Below are 22,972 nucleotides of genomic sequence, written 5' to 3' on the forward strand. Positions count from 1 at the left end.
AAACAAATGCTAATTGCAGTTCACGGTTATCAGAATACTAACTGCTAAACAGCATGTTCAAATGGTGGCTGAGCTCCATGTATACTTAGCAGCCTCCTCCTTTGCCACATTCTTTTTTCTCCCCAGACATGATCTGTGAGGCTTATATTAATGGGATACATCCACCACTCCCTTTTTGACCAGCAGTACAATCTGGTTATTGCTTCCCATACCTTTTCCTTTTCATATCTCTAAGATAATTTATTTTTCATTCCACTCCCAATTTCCAACCTTCCCATCTCAGTAGCTCATTGCTGTGGGATCTGATGTCCGTAAGCCTATCCACAATTTCCCATTTTTTTGTCCTCGTCTGTCATAGGCACAGAACTTTTTATTTGTCCAGCTAGCACTCTGACTTGAAGCCACACACTGGGCAGGAATATCCCCCAGTTTGCTCTGGGACCACATGCACACCTCTGACCCTGCCAGAGCAGAGGACTGCCTACAAAAGGGAGAAGATTATACTTTTATACAAAACTAAATCTGTGCATCAAGATGTGAACTAATATATCCAAATGTTTATAGACATAGTTTCTTACTGCTTTTCCAGCAGTACATAACTGAATAGTTGGGTTGCAGGCTATTGTAAAGCCTTGCCAAATGCACACTTTTACGGGATTTGACTGAACCTGGTACAAACTTCCATGATGATAGGGCTTAAAGGTTGGAAGGGAATGATTTTCCAGGGTTTGAGTTAGAGCATGGCTGTCCATCTTCAGTGGAGCTGGGGGCTGGCCATATGCTGTGGGGTGAACTGGAGTATCACAAATCCCACAATAATCTGAGGGTCTGTAGGGGGTCATGAAATTATTTATTTATTTATTTCATTAATATGGCATGTGTGGTCTTGTTGGAAAGCTAGTGTTATGCCGTATCCATGTATGTTGCTTTTATCATTGTATAGATCATATTACACTGTCTGTATATCTTTATGGTTTGGGACATGGTTTAGCCAAGCATCTGCGGGATGCATACTTAAGGACAATTGCCACCCCCAGACATAGGCAAGAGACATCATTGGGTTGGGCACCCAAGATATTGTCTGCCTGTAATGGGGAAAATAACTCCTCTATAGCAAAGCCATCTGAGAGAAATGCCCCGTCAGCCAGAGGAATGCCAGGTGTCCCAGGCGGAGAAATTTCTGAAGGATTTGGAGCCTTGTTGAGGAACTGACAATTCTGATGGGTGGGAAAGCTTAGAGTTATTATGAGGGCTGTTTGTAAAATGGCCAGGGTTTTCGGATTTTTCCCAGCTGGAGAGGAGTCTGGGGCCCCAGCAATCAGGGCTGATAGAATCAGCAGAAAAACTGATCCTTAAAAACACTGGCAGGACTCTCAAGAAGGCTAGAGTGTAGCCAGGTGAGAGAGGAAGAAACTGTAGTTGTTGGGTTTTTTTCTATCTACAAACCTAAAGTCATATTTCTTGTATAGCTTTTTTTTTTCTTCTATATAATAAATCCTTTTATGGTTTTGCCTCACTGATTGTCTGTGGCAGAGAGTGATCTCTGGGCAAGTGATATTACAGGCTTACCCATTCTGCTGAAAAGGGGACCTAAACTTTCTTCTACAACCCAAAGTGGGGGGGGGGGGCTGGCAGAGATTTTCCTGCTGCATCTGAGGTCTGGTATAAAGGTATTGGAGCTCAAGTTTGCAGGGATAAGGAGTTACCCCAGGGCAAGCTGTGGGAAATGTGGGACTCTGGGATACTTCTTGTATGGGTTTGTGACAAGGATCCCTACACTACTATGCAGGCTCCATGGGAAGTACATGGCTTCATCTTAGGTCCTCCCCCATCAGGTGGCAGTGGGAGAGGTGACTGCAGGGGCCGTATGTTGGCACCCTTGTGGACCTCATGCAGCGCACAGGCCCACCAGTTGGATAGCGCTTAGCTAAAGTAAACACTAACCAAGAAACCAACCATTTTGCTCATCAACAGTTGCTCTAAAAATAAATCTGGATTGATTCCGATTGACTCATTCTTTATTTTAGGTGTAGAAGTATTGACATTCTCTTCCCTTGCTTTGTTTAGTGGGAACAGAGTTACTATTATTTGTATTGGAGTAACACCTAGGAACCCCTCACATGGGCCAGGATCTCTTCACGCTCAGAACTGTGCACACACAACTCAAAGATGATCCCTGCCCCAAAGAGTTTACAGTCTGAGTACTGTGAATTAACTCTGCAAAGAAACCATGAGATAGTGTTGGTAAGTGTAGTGGGTAGTGGCATCAGCACACCAGTAGCCCAACCATTGTGTTTTTATAGGCAAAGCAGTAAAGAGCAGTTTGGAACTTTTATATTTATAACTAGCAAATTGCCCATAAAGAATGACTGGGGAGGTGCCAGCGGGGATGGAGCCCTGCGCCCGCCTTCCCCTTCGCTGCTCCTTGACTGGCCCTGCTCCACCCCCACCCTCCACCTCCCTCTCACCTCGTCAGGTCCAACCCCGCTCTACCCCCACACCCCACCCCACCCCTGCTGCTTCGGGTCCTTCTGGCCCGCATCCACCTGCCTCCCCACTCCCCTCCCTCCCTCCCTGCCCGCTGCCTTCTCCTCCCTGCCAACTGTTCTTGGGGGCGGGGGCATCCAGGCTGGGTGGCAAGGTGTGCTGCCATCATGATCTCAGGCATGGAAGTTGGGGGGAAGCCCCGTTGCTCATCTGGCTGGGGCATATTCCGCCACTGCCAAACTTCCCCTGCAGTGGCGCAAACTTGGGCCCACACAGCCCAGACCACCCAGCCAGTCACTGCCTACCCTCTTGGCAGTGCATGCACAGTTGGCCAGAAGCATTATGGACAGACACAGACAGACAGATAGACTAAGCCTTTTATTATATTAGAATGATATCTATTTCGAATTCTCTACAGTGTCTTCCTTCCTTTCTGTCCCATTTCTGCTCCCCTGCCCCCCGGCCAACTCTGAGACAGAAGTGACTTTTGCTGTTTGACTTCAAGATGTATTTTTGATTCAGAGTATTTATTATATTGGTATCCTTTTGTAGATAGTCAGAGGTGTAAAAAGCTGTTTGTATGCTCTGGGCAGCAGCAACAGCAGTGGCTGGAGCAGCAGCTGCCATTCTTGCACCCCTTCAAAGTCAGCACTTAGGGCTGGTGCCCATCACTAGTTCACTACTGTAGAAAGGCTACTTGCCCAAAATAACCTAGGCAGCTTTTTCAAAAGACAGTGTTGGCAATCTTCTGGTACCCATGTATTTGAGAAGGATGCAACTTATCCATCTCTTCTTTTACTTGTAAACATTGTTTTTGTATTTCTCTTGTTAAGTTCTCTATTTTTTGTGTTAAGCCTTCATTTAGCTAAGAGAATCAGTGTTTGGTATGGACTGGAAGGACTAATGTTGAATTAGGAGGTATTCATTTCCTTTTTTACTCATTTCATTGGAAAAGAAAATTTCCAAGATTCTGCACACACTATCATAAGCTGGTGGCTAAGCTAAAGGCTACCCCAAATCCACCAATTATCTTTACTGGGGGAAAAGGCCAATATCAAGAACACCTCTAAATTTAGTTTCCATGCTCCTCTGCATTTCATCTATGTACAGGATGAGAATTCAGATGGAGAAACTAGAAGGGTGGCAGTGCCCCATAAAATTAAATTATTTTTATGATCCCATGGAATGGATGGACTTTTTTGGAAGTTCTCTACAGTAGAAGGTAGTAAATTTGTTAAATGACTAATTCAGGGTCTTAGAGCGACGATACAATTTGCATTCCCTGAGCCATGTTCCCCCATGCCAACCACTGAATGACTGCATGATCCCTCCCTGTGCAGAAATGTTATACTTTTTTCAGGTAGAGTACCAGTTTTCAAAAAAATGGGATTTTTACCACCTTTTTAGCCATCACATGGTGAAGGGATTATAATAATAATAATAAAATAAACATGACTATGTAAATGATTTGTGGTACTTGATTAGTTAACCCTTTTAAATTTTAATTAATCAAATATGCTTATAGTATCAAAGTAAAACAATCAATTAGCTTGAAAATAGAAAGCTTATTTAATTATCTTGTAGCTTCATTTATAACATGAACCTTGATAAATTAAATTAAATATTTCCATGGAAAACATTGATTGCACATCATAGCTGGAAATGCTTTAGGGCCTTGGCAATATGCAGAATGAGCAGCAAGTGCCTACAAATGATTGGGGCTTCTTCAGGAGTGGGAGAAGATTATTCAGTCTTGCATATATTCACCCTCTCCCCTTTCCTTGTGTATTTCTTTTCTTTCTCTTATTTTTCTATCACCTCCCCCCCATTGAGTCTATTCATACTCATACCATTTCTGCAAGCATGCTTATGTGTCTACCTTCTCTCTTCTGTATTACTGACAACATTTATTTACTGAGGTATAAACCAGTGCTTTAACACAGATCTCTCTAGGCCTGGTGCTACACCCTCAGTGCCTCATTTTCTATTAAACATGAATATTCCGTACCTATTCACCTGACACAGATATTTCGGATCAGTTCATGGTTGTAAGAAAATTGGATATTATTCTATCATCTGATGAAGTAAGCTGTTGCCTACAAAACTTCATGCTTCTCCAAACTGGTTAGTCTTATGATTCTAACCAGTGTCATGTTATCTTGGATTGCTGTGAGATTCTATAAGGGAGCACCTCAATATGAACAATGTGCAGATACCTACATGATTCACAAGATTAACCCAGAAATTTCAAATAAGAATCCGTAGCGTCAAAACATTGACCTGCTGTGGTCTTTCTGAGTTCTTTACAACAGAATTGCTCTATTTTTTCCATAGTCAAAAATGCGTGAAAACTAAGAGCCGGCATTTTCTGAGGAGTGCCGTATAGATTAATGAGGTTGCATACCTTCTGCTTGACATCAAAGTAACATAGCTAACCAAATTTATGAATTTTAGTGTGAATGCAGAGTGTTACCCTGTATCTAGTTTCTGTAAAAGGAGGGGCAGAGGCCATGTTTTCTATATATTGCTGAATACCCAAGATATTACCCAAGATAGAATCTACTTGAAGCCTTCATAAAGCTCTTTTAAATAACAACCTAAGCAACCTCTCTTCCCCACCGCTTCTCTCTTTCTCCCCCCCTTCTCCCTTTTGCTCTCCTTCTCCCCCCATAGAAGATCGCTTCACTGTACCCAAGTTAAAAGCAGTAATGGCCCATCAGCACAAAATGCAAATCTTGTTTGAGACATACAGATAATAAATAGTAACCCTTTATATTAAATTTTAGTAAAGGCAATACAATAAGTGCCACAGGCCTGTTAAGCATTTCAGTAATATCTGTTCAAATAGTTTTCATTAAAAGTAGAATTTAACTTGCTCTCGCCATGTGTAATTGAAAGTGAATCTGAAGAGAGGAACTAGAGTCATAGATGTTACAGTTGGAAGGGACCTCTGTAGGTTATCAAGTCCAACACCCTACCCTGGGCAAGAAAGAGCGCTGGGGTCAGATGACCCCAGCTTGGTGCTTGTCCAGTCTCCTCTTGAAGACCCCCAAAGTAGGGGAGAGTACCACCTCCCTTGGAAGCCCATTCCAGATTCTGGCAACCTTTACTGTGAAGAAGTTCTTTCTAATGTCCAACCTAAATCTGCTCTCCATCAATTTGTGGCCATTGTTCCTAGTTACTCCGGGGGGCCCTAGTAAATAGAGCAGGGGTCAGCAACCCCTGGCACGCATGATGAGCATGGCATGCAAGGCCATTTTGCTTGGCATGCCACTGCCAACTCAGACTCTAAACAGCTGCTGCCAGCCACGGAGCCTAGGGTGCTCCCTGCAGGTGGCTGGGAGGCTGCAAGCCCTGCTACAAGCAGACTGGGCTCCTTGGGCCGGCTGCAGCCAGGAGGCTGCAAACAGCTACTTCAGGCTCTGGCATGTTGGCACTCCGGCACCTTCCAAGGTAGACGTTGTGGTTTTTTCAGCACTCTGGCCAAAAAACGTTGCCTACCCCTGAAATAGAGCATCACCTTTTCCCTGCTTCCCTCCCCTGATGAATTTATAGGCAGTCACAAGATCACCTCTCAGCCTTATCTTGCGAAGCTGAAGAGATCTAGGTCCCTCAGTCTCTCCTTGTAGGGCCTTGCCTGCAGGCCTCTGATTATACGAGTGGCCCTTCTCTGAACCCTCTCAAGATTCTCCGCATCCCTCCTGAAGTGCGGCACCCAGAACTGGATGCAGTACTCCAGCTGCGGCCACATAGAGGGGGGAGGCATCACCTCTCTGGACCTGTTCATTATGCATCTGCTAATGCATCATAAAGTGTGTTCTCTATTGATCAAAAAACATTAATGTATCAAAAAGCATTAATGAATAGACCTGTTAAATGTTTACACAGTGCATTAATAAATAAAGCACAACACGCAATGTCAAAATTAACTACTCAATTTTGCTACACACAAAACCTGAATAAAACAGCTGCCGTAGGAAAATGATTCGACTGCATGGGATCGCCATAAATGTATAATAACACAAAAAGAATGATGTTTTAGTTTAGTGGTTGGGTATAGACTCTTGTTTTACTATTTTTTTTTTTAAATATGCATTTTACATTGTACCTACAGTATGGTAAACTACTACAAGAAAAATACAGACCACACCGATAGCCTCAAGTACAAGTCTAAGAATACTGCTAGTGATTCTTGCAATTAAAATGAAGCAGTGGGCCTACAAAATACATCTCAATTTTTTTTATCATTCATGAAACATTTAACATGGGCTAAACTTCAAATACTATAAATCTCTCTTGTTTATATACCCATTCCACCTGTGTTTTAATGCTATTATCACATAATTATATAATCCAAACGTGAAAATACAAACATAAAATCTCATGAGAACATGTCATACCTTTTAAATGATCAGTTTCTTCCAAACTTTGAGAGAAGCTTCTGAGCTTTGAGGGCTGTGAGTTTGGAGGACAACCCTGAGGGCTGCTCTGGTCCATGGAGCAGCCTCTGGGTCTGTGGGGCCAGCCTCTGACTCTGCACCCGCAGCTGCTCCCAGCACCTGCCTGCAGCCCCAGGATTGGGATTGTGCTGGACAGGAAGTGAGTAGGCTGCTGAGGCACTGGCCCAGCATCACTTTTCCCACCTTGCTGAAGGCTTCTGGTCTACCTACTCCTCAGATTCAGCCACTCCCTAGCTCTGAGGTCCAACAGCTCTGCTGAGAGGGGCTGGTCCCCCAGCCAGGGAACTGCACAGCCTCTTCCAGCCTTTCCTTCCTCCTGGCTTTGTCACTTTTGGGATAAGAGTCTCTGCGTCAGGTATGGGTGCTGCCTCATATCTCCTAGGTACCTTAGGAAGCCAAACCCTGGCAGCTGCTCCCAGCTCCTTACTCCAGCAGATGCTTGGCTGCGATTCTCTCTCTGCAACAAGTGGATCAATTGCGTGCCCAGCCTCAGCTCCCACTCCATGGCTCCGGGACTGTGGCTGGGTTGGTTAGTGGGCAAACTGGCCACTGTGCAGCTCGTACCTGGCAGGCACAGTTAGCTTTCCCTCTTCATTTTTCCCAGGGAACCCTTTATTAGCAGGGACCCCTGGGCCCAGGCCCCACAGGCCTATGCATTAATCCCCCGCCTTGCTAAAATCCACTACTTAATCCTTTTATTTCTTGGTCCTTTGTTCAGTTCCAGTCCAAGACTAATAAGGATGGGTTTCTGAGTACAGAAACCTCCTGGTTTCTGTACTCAGAAATAGCAAGTTTTATGTAGTCATAAAACAACTTGTAAAATGTCACCTGTGGGGGATGAAAGCTGATGTGAAAATTGCAGGCATGCACAGCCTACAGTGCCCCCCTAGCAGTATTTATTTATTAAGTTTATCCCATGTGGCATTTCTATCACTTTATAAAAGGCCTCATCTTGAAGTGCACAGCTTATGAACCACGTGGGGGCACTTCTGAGACAAGTGCTACATGGGGAATTGCTTTTGCCACTTCCTGCAGCATTGGCTGGTTTTGGGTGTCACCATTCCAAGCCACTTCTATTTATATAATCTGACATGAAGCAGTACAGGATGCCTTGGCTGCAAGTCATTTTCATTTTTTTTCTCCCTATCAGCAGTTTAAAAGATTTCCTGTTAACAGAACACTAAAAAAAAAAAGGGGGTGGAGAGTGGGACCCAGCCTGTTCTCTCTTGAAAAGTACTTCATCTCCCGCTGCTGTGGAAAGTTAAATATAAACATTTAATACTGAAGACACCTCCCAATCCTAAATTGTCACTTAAACAATATATATTACAGCATATTGATTTTGGTTTTGGCTTTTTTGGTGATATTTTAACAATGCATAAAAACCCAAGCAGATAGATTGCAGGATTGTTTGCATATACGTAATGTACACGCACATACCATAAGTGTATGTTTGTTCTGAAGGTATAATAAGACTCCTGGTTTCATTAATATAAAAACCTGAAGAACCAATCAATGATCACCAATTTTATGGCACAGTGATTGAGCTCTTTTTTATGTAATCTCCCAAGACACTCTTTGAAGCATGTGTCTGGCTGGTAAAAGGCAGGCTATCAAGGTTTGATGCCTCAGAAAGCAAAAAACAATCCATCCTGGCAGCTGCTGTATCTGTAAGGGGCTTCCTTTCATCCTGTAGGTAAACATACTCTTCTTCTCCTTTCTAGTCCAGTCCCCTGGATGCAATCCTCTGGGTTTGAGAGGGTGTTTAAATAAATGTGCAGCTTGATGAAGCCAGTTTTAGATGCAGATACACCCTGTGTTTGTGTGTGTCAAGCTTATGATGTGTATGCTACAGTATGCACCCCATAACCAACCACAAGTCGTGTCTAACTACTACTGACATCCTTCTCCCACAGCAGCACGATTCTGTAGAAAAGGGAAAAAGTATATATGTCTTTAGTACAGAACATCAGTCATTATGTATGAGAGCACTATCACAGTAGGCTGATTTCTGGCCTACCAAAGTTGACTGGTTTATAGCAGAGGTGTCAAACAAATTGATTGGTGGGCCATATTTCCTGCTTTTCAGGAAGCAGGACACACCTGTTCTGACTGTGGTAGACTCTGCTCATGATGCTGCTGGGGCTGCCAACTGCTAGCAAAATGGCCCACCAACATGGCCAAAGCATAAGCAACAACCAGGGCTCTGATTGCAGTGGTGGGGACCAGGGTTTGTGCCCTGGGCCAGTGTCCTGATATTAGGAATAGCCATTGCTATGGGTGGAAGTGATGGCACAGCCATTAACCAGGGGATGAAGACAGCAGCTGCCATGTGTATTGGCCCTGTCAAGCCCTCCTACTTCAGCCATTGCTGCTGCTCACACCTGTTGCTGAGTGCCACTGATTCCTGTGGCCAGTGATAATGGGAAATGCTAAATACAGTGGCAGTCACAGTAGGGGCCACACCAACACCTCCACCAACAGCAGCATTAGGCTGACTAGCTACTGTGACATGACCCCCACAAGTGAGCTACTCCTGCTCCCACTCCTCCATTCTGGTGCACCTTTCCTCACCAGGGCTCTGATATGATAGTGAGAAGCCTTGGAAAGAGATCGCAGGCCAGATGACCTACCTCTGTGGCTCAATTGTATGATACCCCTGATTTATAGAAATCTATCACTCCAGAAATGAATGGGGTTTGTTTTGTTTTTGGGGGGGTTGGGGGTTTTTTGGGGGGGGGGGGGTGAAGGTTAAAGGACATTCTTCCCCTCCCACAATGTGTACTAATTTAGTATATTTTAAGTGTAGAGTAGTGAATTTACTTTTCCCTCTCAGGGACTTGGCTTCTCAATTGGTTTCCTTTCAGGGCTTTCTCCTACGATTTCCATGTTAAGCAAAAAATCTTTCTCTGGCTCCTACACTGAAATGGCCCCACTTTTCTCTTGCCTTCTCACAATGTATTCAGGCATTTGAATTATTTGGCAGAGGAGTTTTACTGGGTATTGCACAGGTACAGTTAAGAATAGAAGAGACTGCTCAGATGAAGAAGCAGAGACAGAGCTTAAAAACGGACAGAGAAGGAAGCCTGACAGCCAGAATCATTATGGGTGTGTGGCTTAGAAAGTGGGCACTGCAGTGTGGTGCTGTAAGCCGGAAGCTATCGCTGGTTGTTTGATCCTTTCTGTATTCATGAAGTCAGGACACTGCACATTTTGGTACAACAGAAATGCCTTACTTCATTACTAGTTGTATCCTACAAGACCCCTGACTTTCTGATGAGCTTCACACTTTAAAAATAGAGTCTATACTGTCTTTCTGGGAAGAGGAAAAAACTTCCCTACCTCTAATAAAGACAGACAAAGAATTAAATGTAGATGAAACTAACCTATGTGGAATTAGCAAGCAGTATATTACTCTAGCTCAAATACTGTGATTTTTAAAAGTAACATTACCCTAAGTCTCCTGGTAACAAAAGGAACATGCTAACGGAAATGGAGTAGCAAGCGCTTACTCCACACAGGAATATATTAGTGACTTAAGTGTTTTGACACTCTTTTGGAAATCTTAAAATATATAGCATGTGATTGGGGTAAGTCACTATCATTCTTCAGAGTCAAAGCCAGTATTTACATAAATGACTTATGGCAATTTTACACTTTGAGAATCTTCTGCAAATAAAAGTATAACAAAAAAAAGAGAAATCAAGAAACAGAACAGGATAACAAAAGTAAAATTACTTTCAGAGTTTGTCTTTAGGCACCTTTACCTTCAATATGATGAATGTTTACTTATGCAAAAGCATTGGTATACATTTTCAAGATAATTGTATACTTTTATACCCGATTTAACTATTTATATATATTCTGAGCTACAAACACAGCTTTGGTTCCCTCCCTATGTCTAAACGTTCATTTTTGCAGTTATTGGAAACAGCAGGAATGATGAAGAAAATGCATGCTTGATGTGAAGGAGTATACAAGGCAAAAGCAGCATAAGCAGTAGAACACATTCACTGTTTTCAGTTCATTACCACTGGTTCCTTCGTTTGTGCAATGCTCACAACAAATTCTTATTTCTTCGTATTTGGTAGCATATTTTCTTGCATACCACATGCCCTCAAATTACACGTACCTTGATTGGGAAGGCCAAATGATGGGAGAAAAAAAAAGATGTTTTCAAAGTCAGAACCAACTGTGTGACAGTGTCCAGGATGTATAGCATCTCAAGAGAGAGTCTGAGTGAGGCAGCAAGAACTTCCTGGTGTGCCATGACAGCATCAAGGGTAGGCCCCAGACCAGGGGTAGGCAACCACTGAATGATTTATAGTTGGGTAGGGGAGAAAGGGTCCTGTTGTCCTAGCTGAAAGTTTCGGAATCGCCTAGTCCCAGGGTTTTCAACCTTTTTTAGTCTAAGTACCCCTGGCAGCTGGACAATGGCGGGGGGTAGTGCATGGCCAAAAGCTGGCGGGGGGAGAGGGTAGCATGCACCCAGATACTGAGTGGGGAGTGGGGGTGGCGTGTGGCTGGACACACAGAAGGGAAGTGGGGACAGCGTGCAGGCAGGCAGGGATGGAGCGCCACAGGCTCCAAGAAGCAGGGCAGGGGAGCTCACCAGGCTGGGGTGAAGGCAGCAGCACCCCTCTGTGGAGTGGGGAAGTTCCCTGGGCTGGTGTGTAGTGGCAGTGACCACAGTGTGCGAGCTTCCCCACCCCACAGAGGGGCGCCGCTGCCCTCACCCCATCCTGGCCATGCTCTTGAGAGGCGGCGGCGCTCCATCCCCACCTGCCCACGCGTACCCTCTAGGACCAGTTCAAGTACTCCCAGGGGTACACATACTCTCGGTTGACAACTCCTGGCTTAGTCAAATGAGTAAAATTATACAAAAGAACTATAACTGCTAAAATGCACAGGATGCCCACAGAAGCAGAGACTGCAGTATCTAAGTGGGGTACTACTCTTAACTGTCTGAGTCATCTTTAAACCTATCTAGCTACTTTGACAAGTTATCATAGGTCATCAGAAAACTGATAGCATAATTTCTTTAAACCTTAACTAATCTACAGAAACATGAAACTCTAGAAATTTCATCTACAGGGAACTGATTTTTTTTTTAGTTAGAAACTAGTAAAGATAGAAATGCTCATTTTGAGAGAGGAACTGGCTCAATTGATTAGCAATGAGGAAACAGCTGCTTGCCCACTGATTCACTGATGCAAGTCCATTGTGCAACAAAGCAATGGAAAGTCATAACCATCTTGTAATGTAGGTGCTGACAGGCCAGTAATTTCAGGGTTAGTAATTTCCCTCCATTTTGTAATCCATTTGGTGTCAGCATCACAGAAAGCACCACTGCATTTGGCTTTAATTAGCCCTTGCTCATAGATGTCTTTCTTATCTATTTATAGTATGTGGGAGTAACAATTTAATTAGCATAAAAAACCCTACTCTGTCATCCTTACGTGTGCCTTTAATACCAGGCTAGAGGCCTATTGAGATGATGCCAGAATTGGGTAATTTCTCCTCAGTTGAGGAAACGTGGAGTCTCTCTACTGTTTCTGTATTTGTTGTACATTTAAACAGAAACCTAAATCTCCAAAAGTTGTCAGTCTACCACCTTTTAATGGGCTCTGACATGTTGTTCTAGGCTTGTCTACATGAGGAAAATGACTAGAATATGTGTGCAATTAGCTAGTCCACAGTTGTTGTTCTGGAATTGCTCTCTGCTACAATGCAATGTCCAGGTGGATAGACATGCCAGGCAAGGTTCTTTGAGTAGATGTGATATTTTTTATCAGACCAACTGAGTAGTTGGAAAAAAGTTCTGTGCAAGCTTTCAGGTGCAATCACCGTTCTTCAGGCATAGGGAGTCTCTGCTGGTCTGAGACTCCAAGGAATGAAAGAAGCTAAAAGTGTGACAGGATGTCAGTGAGAATGTAAATAGGTGGAAATTAGGAAAACGAAAGGTAGAAAATGGAAGGGAGTGGGAGAAAAAAAGCCAGAGGTAAATTAGGGAGACTCTACTGTAGTAGTTTTACAAGGTACAAAAAATGCTGTCTGTGAAAAAGGAAATGGCTGCAAATGAGGAAGACAAAGGGTAGAAAAAGAGGGGAGGGGAGAAAGGGGAGGAAAGAAAAGTGTTAAAAGCTCAGGTCTGGCAGACCATTCTAGTCTGGCATAAAGTGCCTACGTGGGAAACTAGATTGTTGTAGAATAACATCATTCACACAAGCTGTTATGATCAGTTTCCCTTGATAGAAAGGGCCTCTCAGAAATAGCTTGAAAGGAAAGGTGAGTGAAAGGTGTGGCCAGTGGTGACGCATAGGGGGTGCACAGCGAGCACCAGTGCACCCCCTGACGGCCATGTTCGCTGCTTAGGCGATGGGCAGGGGGGCAGGCAGGACTGCCAGTACCCTCCCTGCAAGCACTGGCTGATCGCTGCACTCGCTGCAGCAGCTTTTGGATCGCTCATGGGGGAACCCCCCCCTTCAGTCGGTGGGACTGGTCGCAGGGGGGCACGTGCCCATCCTGGCTAAGGTGGCAGCAGTCGCCCATGGGTGTTGCTGTGTGAAAGCTGTGTTGCACTTTTTGCTTTCAGTGTGAATGCAAGAGAGAAATGTGCGGAAATGACTAAGTAGAGGATGGTGTAGCTAGAAAGTTAGAAGCTTCCTTAAAATAACAACATTTTTTAAATATGATAACCAAAAACAACTCCCTGCTCCCACAAACAACATTCTGTGGAAAAATTCTATGGATACAGCCACATGGCTTTACTTTGTATGTATTCTTCTGTAATACTTGAGCATGTTAGACCAGGATATCAATGATTTTCCGATTTAATTACCAAACTGCTAATAAAGAATAAAAACTTGGTTAATGCTTCATTAGATACCTATAGATATATATGTCATATATAGTGACATAAGCAAACTGAAAAATGTATTGCAATCCCAAAAGACTTTAAGAACAGTGTATTCCAACCCTTTTGGTTAAGTTGTACAGACTTGGTTTAAAAAGAACAGTCATGTTCTGTTTCCTGGCCATGCTTTGATTGTTATTGATTCTTTATCCTTGGCTGAACTTTCTTGGCCAAAGGTAATTGGTTCAAAGTGTAAAGATTTGTAAAACGTGTGAAGTGCATTAAACAGTTACAAGATGATATTGATTTATTGTAAATGAAAGAGTTAGTAGAGATGCTGGCCAGAATCCTGTCTAGGAAGTAACCCATAATACATGGAAACATTCATCTCATCTTAAACATTTGGAGTTCATTTTTTTTTCAAATGCTGTAAGTATATGTTGTCTTCCTCCCCACTTCCCCTCCCTAAAAGAGTGGGTTAAAAACTAGCTTAATTGTGGCTCCTGACCAGAATTCTAATTAGGGCCATGGGCAGACATTCAGGGCATTTACACACATGCGGCAGGTCTGCTCTGATGCACTAGAAATCCACATAAATTGACACGCCTGGTGCTGCATCAAGTCCAGGTACACTTTGAACTAAAACACATTCTATGTGCTTTAGTGTAAAGCATGTCGCTGCCATTTTCTCAACACTGACGTGCACTACACCACTAATGCACCTGCACCAGACTCTGTGCCAGGTGCTTTTAATTAGTACGGCTCACTAATTAAAAGCTCCCTGAGCTGTGGCAGGAGCACGTGTAAAAATGCCCCATGTTTCTACTGAGAGAATTGCTGTTCTCCCAGTAGCAAACAAAAGTGGATAGACATTCAAGCTTTTTCTCCCAGAGCAAAAATGGCTGCTCCAGAAAAAAAAATAACTCGGGAACAACCAAGATTGTTGCTCACGGGAGACTGAACAGCCATATATTTCCCCCAGCTTAACTCCTCCTGGACAGTGCTGTCAGCCAGTTAGCAGTAACATTTGGCAGTCTGCCACCTGGCCCCAACCCAAGCCCAGGCTCATAGTTTGTCTTGCACCATGACCTGCACCTTCAGAGATATTAAACATTCCTGAACAAAAATATTTATGACAGTTTGCAAGTGTTGTTACATATTTTTGCTTTATGAGGCTCAGTTCTTAGAGAGATTCTGTAGCTACTGACAAAAACTCCCATGCAATTTCCTGTGTTACATTATTTCTTTTTCCTCCCCTTTTAATTTCTCAGTCGGTGGGCCAGTCGAAGTGCTACAGCACAACGTAGGAAAGATCGCCTCAGACAACATTCGGAACATATTGGACTGGACAATGATTTGAGAGAGGTAGGTGGTGTTATCTGCTGGCACCAGGAGACCTGAACCCAGAACATGAATGTAACTTGATTTATACCTGCCATAAGTTTTGCATTCATCTTTGTAACTATTAGATTCCTGGACATTGCAGATGTTTGTATCAAAAGCACATTTAAAATATTCAAAATTATCTCCATAGTATTGTAACGGGATATTGTTTTTTAAGGAAAAAATTATAAAGGAACTTGCAATTGGTATATATTGGTTGGACTGTTACCATACCTGAAAGTTCATGATTGCAAATACTGCAATGTGCAAATGAAAGGAAACAAAACAGACTTGCGATTTAATTTTTCTATCTTATTTAGCTGTTTATAATACAGGGTCACAATTTAGTTCAGTATTTCATATGCTTATTTGCTGCTCTGGAACCCAATCCTGTCTCTACATTTGTGAAGCCAGTTGCAGGATTCAGTCCAGTATGATGCATTTAACTTTTGTAGAGACCTTAAGATAAAGGGACTGTTTCAAGACTGAGGCAGGATTTGTTGTAGAGGCTTTGTATTGTTGTGTATTGAATAGGTTACTACCCTTATTAGAAAGTTCATTTGAAACAGTAAGAGTTTGTTTTATTACTTGTGCCTAAAGCTTGAAAACTCCCACACATCTTGTAATCCTTAATTGCTTGTGCTTTTCTTCCTGTCTCTTTAAGTTTCTCCTTCATTTAAAAATATATTTCCATATTTTTATTTATCTGTATTTTTTAATTCATCATTAGCAAAAATAAAACGTTTGTGCTGTTTTGCTACAAATGTTACTGACTAAACTTGACCAGTGTTGTCATCTGCCATTAAAAAAACAAAATTGCTATTCTTAGACTCTAGTTCAAACATCTTTTCACAGAAACAAAGCAAAATGGCATTTGTAAACGTTTATTACTAGTTTTCATGTGACAACAAAAATACAGTTCTAAATGTTGTCTTGTGTATCAACATAACTCTCTCAGTGCTTTGTCATGTATTTACTTTTTCCTTTTTTCCTTTTGCTGTGGATCATATGCATGCTTGTTTTGCTTTGTCTCCTCTCTCTCTGTTTTTTCTGCCATTGGTGTATCTGCCTCCTCTTAGCCATCGGAGGAGCTTTTGATTCGTCAGAACTCAATGGCATTCTGGGAGTGGGATCAGGGACCACCCCCTCCTGCACGACCTCCTAAAAAATCGTTCTCTGAATGCTGTCTGGTATGTTCTGTTTGCTCTTGCTGAAAGCTGCTTTGAGTTGTTGTTAGAACAAAGTCACTGCCTTCAACATCACTGGAACCTCTCCTTAGTATAGAATGTGCACTCACCTCTGTAGTTTAATAAAGTGTGGTTATACTCAGAAAAATACTATAGAAATGGAGTCATGGGGTTGTGTATTCACACCCTAGCTAAATTTACCATTTTAAGACTTATTTTTATTGTTAGGCTTATACACTCAGCTTGAGGTCTCAAATTCAATGCGTGTTTTTTTTTTTCCCCCCCCAATCTGCAAAATTAGGTTGCCAGTAAAGGTAATAGTACTTGATTCACTGGCTTTTCTATAAAACTTCGAAGACCAATAAAGTTAGCAGAATTAAAAATGTTTGTCAGTGTAATAACCAGATATGGCTTGATGATCTGCAAGAAACGGAATATGCTTGTCTGTTTTCCCCCCGGTGCATGCACATATAGGTGTGCATGCCCACGCAGACACAATCTTCAGACTATAACTGCACTTTGATTTTTTTTATTTCCTTTCTCCTAATAGATCTCTCTGTTAGCTAGTTCCTTTACTTTTTCACTATTTAATTATGTGAATTTTGGCACTAATTAAATTAAACAGATTTTTGAGGTTACTATTTGAACAGCATACTTTCATTCAGTTGCAACTTGATATTACTGCCTAAAACATTGTCTCAGCTTTTCATTTGGCTTTCTCCTTTCTTGTCTTATTCACCCATAATGTGCTTGGGTTTTAATTAGGTAAACATTTTTTATCTTCCATTCAAAAAGTTTGTTTAAACTGATTCTTAGCTGATATGTCCAGATTTGCATTTTGCAATGATCTTCCTTTTTAAATAATAAATTTTAATTTGCAGCAATATGAGTTTGGGTTTTGTTCTTACTAAGCAACTTAGTCCAATATCTGTTTCTGCCAAGAAAGGAATGTCTGAGTGCTGTAAAGACATTGTATACTGCCTAACTCAAGAGAAAGCCCAGAAGTCCAGTTAAACAGCAGCACTGAGTCTCTGAAGGAATCATCATCACCCATCCCATTTCATAGCTGAATGGTGGTTGAAGCATATAGGACCTTAAGCACAAGCATCATTTACTAGATGGAAACAAGTGAGGAAGTCTCAGGTGTTGCATGGATATGAGAAGCATTTGCTTATTACAATATAAGAACATTAGCACTGTTTTTAAGCTGTTTTATTCAGCAGCATTCCAACAGTTTATTATTGTTTGCCAAGCTTAAGTGCTTGGCTTGCTTTTTTTTTTTTACAAAGAAGTACGTTGCATGAATTAAACATGGGGCATTGTTTTAAAAATAATGTTGAATGTCAAGCACTGGACCTATATTTTGACAGCTTGTTGTGGCCCAGTTATTGACGTTCTAATTGAAGTACATGCTATTACCGTTAATGACAGAGAGTGTTTCACTCTTCCGAAAAATCTAGTCACTGAGTTGGATTTAACATCCTAACTTGGAAAATCTTTTTTTCTTTTTTTAAAAACCTTGGCCTTACACTACATAGTAAGGGCCAATGTTTTTTTTTCTCTGTAGTTTGCATTAATATCATTTTCCAAAAAGAGTTAAAAATCATTTTTGTTTATTAAGTGGACTTTTTAAAGTTGCCAGTGATTCAAGAAAGTTAATCTTTTTAAATTGTCCTCCTTATCCTATACAGTTTTTCTACCTAGACGGTTTAAGCAAAACAGTCATTAAAATTACTTTACTGGGATTTATATTCACATCCATAATCAGATCAGATTGGTCAAGTGATTTTAATTTTTTGCTAGCAAAAATCAAACAACAATGGAAAGACATGTTTAGTGCAGTTTTGGATTAACTGAATTTGCTGACTGAAGGTATTTTAGTTATTAACACTTCAACTAACTCTGTATCAAGTAGCTAACACCACAGTTCTCTAGTTAGTTCTTGTCTGACTGCTGCTACTGCATATATATTGCACAGAAAAATCTCTTGCTGCTTCTGCTGTCCAGTGAAAGTATTATGCTTCTCCACTCCTACACTTAAGATAATTCACTGACTTTTTATATCAACATTTGTTTCTCTAGGATTAATGAAATTAGGAGACTATCATTTTTCATACTTATGCTAATTCTGCTTCTTGTAGAAATATATGCAGGAGGCAAGAAGTTTAGGAAAAAATTTAAGGCAGCCCAAACTCTCGGACCTTTCTCCAGCTGTGATTGCTCAAACAAACTGGAAATTTGTGGAGGGGTTACTGAAAGAATGCCGTATGAAGGTAACCTTTCTTTTTAAGTGTATTCTACCATTAATTAATAGCCTTGTTATAAATCTTGTCCTGCAGCTTTTCCCACAGAGTTTATTGGTAACTCTCTGCCTAGAGATTTTAAAGAATTAATCCCTAGAGGTGGTTTCCTGAGGCGTATCTATACGAGACATTTACTGCAGAGTAGACTACTTAGCTCTGCAGTAAACGTCTCACATCTATGCGTCCGGGGCTATTAGGCTGAGGGATCTGGGACTCTTCAGTCTGGAAAAGAGAAGGCTCAGGGGGGACTTGGTAGCAGCCTATAATTATATAAGAGGGGTACATCAGGACCTGGGACAACATCTGTTCACCAGAGCTCCCCAAGGGATAACAAGGTCTAACGGCCATAAACTCCAGGAAGGCCAATTTAGACTAGACATAAGAAAAAAGTTCTTTATGGTGCGAGTGTCCAGGGTCTAGAACAGACTTCCCCCAGAGGTGGTGCAAGCACCTACTCTGGACTTTTTCAAAGAACATCTGGATATTTTTCTTGCTGGGATCACTTGACCCCAGCTGACTTCCTGCCTATGGCAGGGGGCTGGACTTGATCTCACAAGGTCCCTTCCAGCCCCTAATGTCTATGAACTCAATTAAACTAATAAACTCTGCAGCAAAGTAGTACTTGTAAATACAAGTACTATCCTGCTGTGGTGTTTTTTGCTCCGCAACAAGGCAAATGTAGATGCTGGTTGGGGCACAAGGGTACTTCAGTGTGGGGGCTGCCTGCCCTTGTGCCCCAGCCAGCCCCTCCACAGCATGTTGAGCCAAGTTGGAGAAGCCCCAGGCTCGCAGGCTGACGCCCTGGGTCCTCTGCTAGCTGGGGCTGCTCTGACTTGGCTCAGTGTGCTGTGGTCTGGGGTTCATGTTCTGCTGGTATGCCCTGAAGCAATAAACTCCAACATGATATGCAGCAGAATTTATTGCTGCGTGCTAAAAGCATGTGTAGACATACCCTGTAATGGCAAAAGGAGTACTAAATAGAAGCTCTTCCATCTTGTAATTTCCAGGTGCTAAACTGTGTGAAAAGGAACAAAAAGATTACTGTCTTCAGTATTTATGTTTCCACATATGCAGTTGTTTGGTTGTTCCAGAAATTAAATGGGAAAGAAACAGCTAGCCAAATTAAAAATTCCTAGGCCTCTGAACCCTGCAAAGCTAGAAGAGAAGAGGAATGAGAAAGAGCAGTCTGAATAGGCCCTGCATTGATATGATTTCTGTTAGCATCCACACTCTGCCATTGAAAGAGAGATGGGGTACTGAGCTTGGTGAACCTGTGGTCTGACCCAGCATGGCATTTCTTTTGTTTAAAGGTGTAATTTGCTTGATCACAAATAGGAGGAAAAGTGTCCATATAATTTCTATTAAAATGTGATTCGCACTCTAACAAATATTGGGAGTCTCTATCCGTTCAAGAGAAACTGTCCAGGTTGTGCAATTGTTGTGTAGGCTACTGAAGTAGAACTTTTTTCTTGGGATTGTTAGAAAAGCCCTCTGTATATGAACAGTTTAACATCTACATGCATTTGCGTGAGTCAGAGTATATGGAGTTTAAAATTCCTGATGGTAAACTTTATTTGGAAACTGTCCATTTAATTCTTTTCTTTTATTTGGAAGTAGAAACACTAATCAGAATTCAAGACACACTGTATGACTTCAATCCAGAAAATGTACTCTTAAAAACTGGCTAATCTGGCAAATTTCAGAGTCTGTTGGATAACATTCTCTGTACATTTTGTCTTTTAGACTAAACGTATGTTGGTAGAGAAGATGGGCCACGAAGCAGTAGAGCTTGGACATGGAGAGGCCAACATAACAGGTCTCGAGGAAAACACACTGATTGCAAGTCTTTGTGACCTGTTGGAAAGAATCTGGAGCCATGGACTACAAGTCAAACAGGTTGATAACTTTAAGAAGGCACTTTACAGCTGATGGCATTTAGTACATAATAAAAGTATATATTGTAATCTATCCCTCAATCATATAAATAACGCATGGTTTTCTAAGTAGGCCTGAGTTTATCTAAACACTTTGAGTAAGCTAGTCAACTCTTAAGATTTTCTTGAGACTTTGAAGAGCATCTTTCCACCAATTGTAATCATAATGTCATAAAATAATACTTTTAGCTTTACCCTCAGGAGTAGAAGGCTGGGGTAAGAACATGGAGGAAAGGAACAATGGAGCCAGGCAAGGCTACATGATTTGTAGGAGAGTGATAAATTGGGATTGTCCTTTCCTATTCCCTGGTCTCATGGGGCATTTATACACGTGCTCCAGGAGCGGGCAGGAAAGGGGGGCGCTTTAATTAGAGCGGCTCTGATAGTGATTCTAATTAAAGCACCTGGAGCATCTCATGTATCAGTGTCCCTGCGCTTAAAAATAGCACATCAAAGTCACTTTAACTAAAACTGATTCAACAAGATTTAGTTAAAGCACCCCCACTGCCATTTTTAAGCATGGGGATGCTGATGCACAAGACCTTGGAGTCTGCTGAAGCATAGTAATTACCATGCTGTAATTATGAGCCTTGCTGCTTGCGTGTAGGTGACCTTAATCTAGGAGCAAAGGACTTGAAAAACAACCTTCACACTGATCTTCTGGATCTATTAAATCAACAAACTGCGATCTATAAAACCATCACCGTTTTTCTTTTGACATCCTCCTCCCTGCTCTTTAAGCTTTACTGAATGCTCTGTTTCTAGGGGAAATCTGCTTTGTGGTCCCATTTGCTTCAATACCAAGAAAGGGAAGAGAAGCAAGAACATAATGCAGAGTCACCAAGTGAGTATTTAGGAGAGTTCACTCTCTATATGTCATCTTGCACCACTGAGTGAGGTTAATTTTGGTAGGACTGAGACCAACAGCACTTTGTGTTACTTTTGTATTATCAGTGTATTGGTGATAATTGTTGTCGCACTTAATTTTGAGATCTTTCTGAAATTTACTTGACCTCTGAGCCAAATATAGTATTTTCCATATGTCATGCTATACTAACTCTCACCTTCAGGAAAATCATCAGCTATGCTTCCCTTAGTTCCATTTTACCTCAAACTAAACAATAAATAAGGTATGAAATGAAGTATAAGCTTCTTTTAGGTGGTGGTAACATTTCTAAAGTGGTTGAAAACATGAGTCAACTTGAGATACTAATATTTTTCCAGTTTGTCTTATCATATTCCTTAAATACCCATTAAAATTGCTGTATTACTGTAGATTTTCTATAAGATATTTAAGGCTATCTATACGTGTGCTTTGGGGGGGGGAAGAATTTTAATTAAAGCAGTTCTCAGATGACCACTCTAATTAAAATGGCTCACTGTCAAGTTTATTAAGCTCCCCCGTGTTTAAAAATGGATGAGAGACACTTTATCTAAACCTCATTAGATGAGGTTTAGATAAAGCACCCCCATGGCCATTTTAAAATATGTGGGGGAGGGGAAGGGAGGGCTTAATATACGTGACCATGAGGCAATGCTGGAGCGTTCTAATTAGAACTAGGTTAATTGAGCCTGCTCAGACGTGTTCTAATCAGAACGCGAATGAGCACATGTATAGGTAGGCTAAGCCTGAAATCTTTTTATATCTTTTTTCTTGAAACAGCATTACAAAAGCAGATGTTTCTGTCTCATCCATAACCTGCTTATTACCCCAGCTAATAAATTATGAAAATTGTCCTACCTATGCTCAAAGGATGAACTTTGCTGTTCTAGACTGTAATGGAACCTACTGGCCAATTGCATATCAGGTGTCTGAGCTTTGACCTGGTATAGGATGAATTTCCTAATCATTTTTTAAAGAGAATTTGCCAGAAAATAGAGCATTATACACAAAAACCAATCAGATATAAGTATCTGAGGATATGTAACCAGGAACATTGGTCTGGACTCTTATGTTAAATGTAATTAATATTTATAAATGTAGCATTCATGCCTATAAATAACCTATCATTATTTATTTATTTGTTCATCAAGACATTGAGTTTGGAATCCCTAAACATGTATCTTCCTAGGTGAATACAAGCTATCTTAGGCTAGGAGGAAGGAAGGATAAGACTTAATTCTTCAGTACTGATCTCCACTGGCCAGTCCAAGCTCATAGTGCATGCCTAGTGAGAATTCCCTTTACTTTGGCACTCTAAGGCCATTAAACCACCTGCCAATGTGTAAGATGCCTTTTTCAGATGGCATTGAACTTCCCTGCATTACTGTTGTTTTTGAGTATTGTTTTCTGTAAATGCTTCAGCTGAATTAATGTTGTCTTCCTGGGGTTTGATCTCTCTCTTTCAGGGTGTACCCAGCT

The 22,972-nt window shown here is 41.6% G+C and overlaps 1 protein-coding gene across 4 annotated transcripts in view; it reads left to right on the forward strand.

Moving 5' to 3' along the window:
- The window catches only part of DENND5B (DENN domain containing 5B), a 192,078-nt gene that overhangs the window by 131,938 nt on the left and 37,168 nt on the right, over positions 1-22,972 (forward strand). For all 4 annotated transcript variants that reach the window (XM_019489453.2, XM_019489454.2, XM_019489455.2 and 1 more), the window contains 4 exons: positions 15,075-15,168; positions 18,515-18,646; positions 20,420-20,572; positions 21,376-21,454. In XM_019489453.2, coding sequence (XP_019344998.2) covers positions 15,075-15,168; positions 18,515-18,646; positions 20,420-20,572; positions 21,376-21,454 — 458 coding nt within the window. The remainder of the gene's footprint in view (positions 1-15,074; positions 15,169-18,514; positions 18,647-20,419; positions 20,573-21,375; positions 21,455-22,972) is intronic.

Source organism: Alligator mississippiensis, chromosome 4 (genome assembly GCF_030867095.1).
Source record: "Alligator mississippiensis isolate rAllMis1 chromosome 4, rAllMis1, whole genome shotgun sequence".
Lineage (NCBI taxonomy): Eukaryota > Metazoa > Chordata > Crocodylia > Alligatoridae > Alligator > Alligator mississippiensis.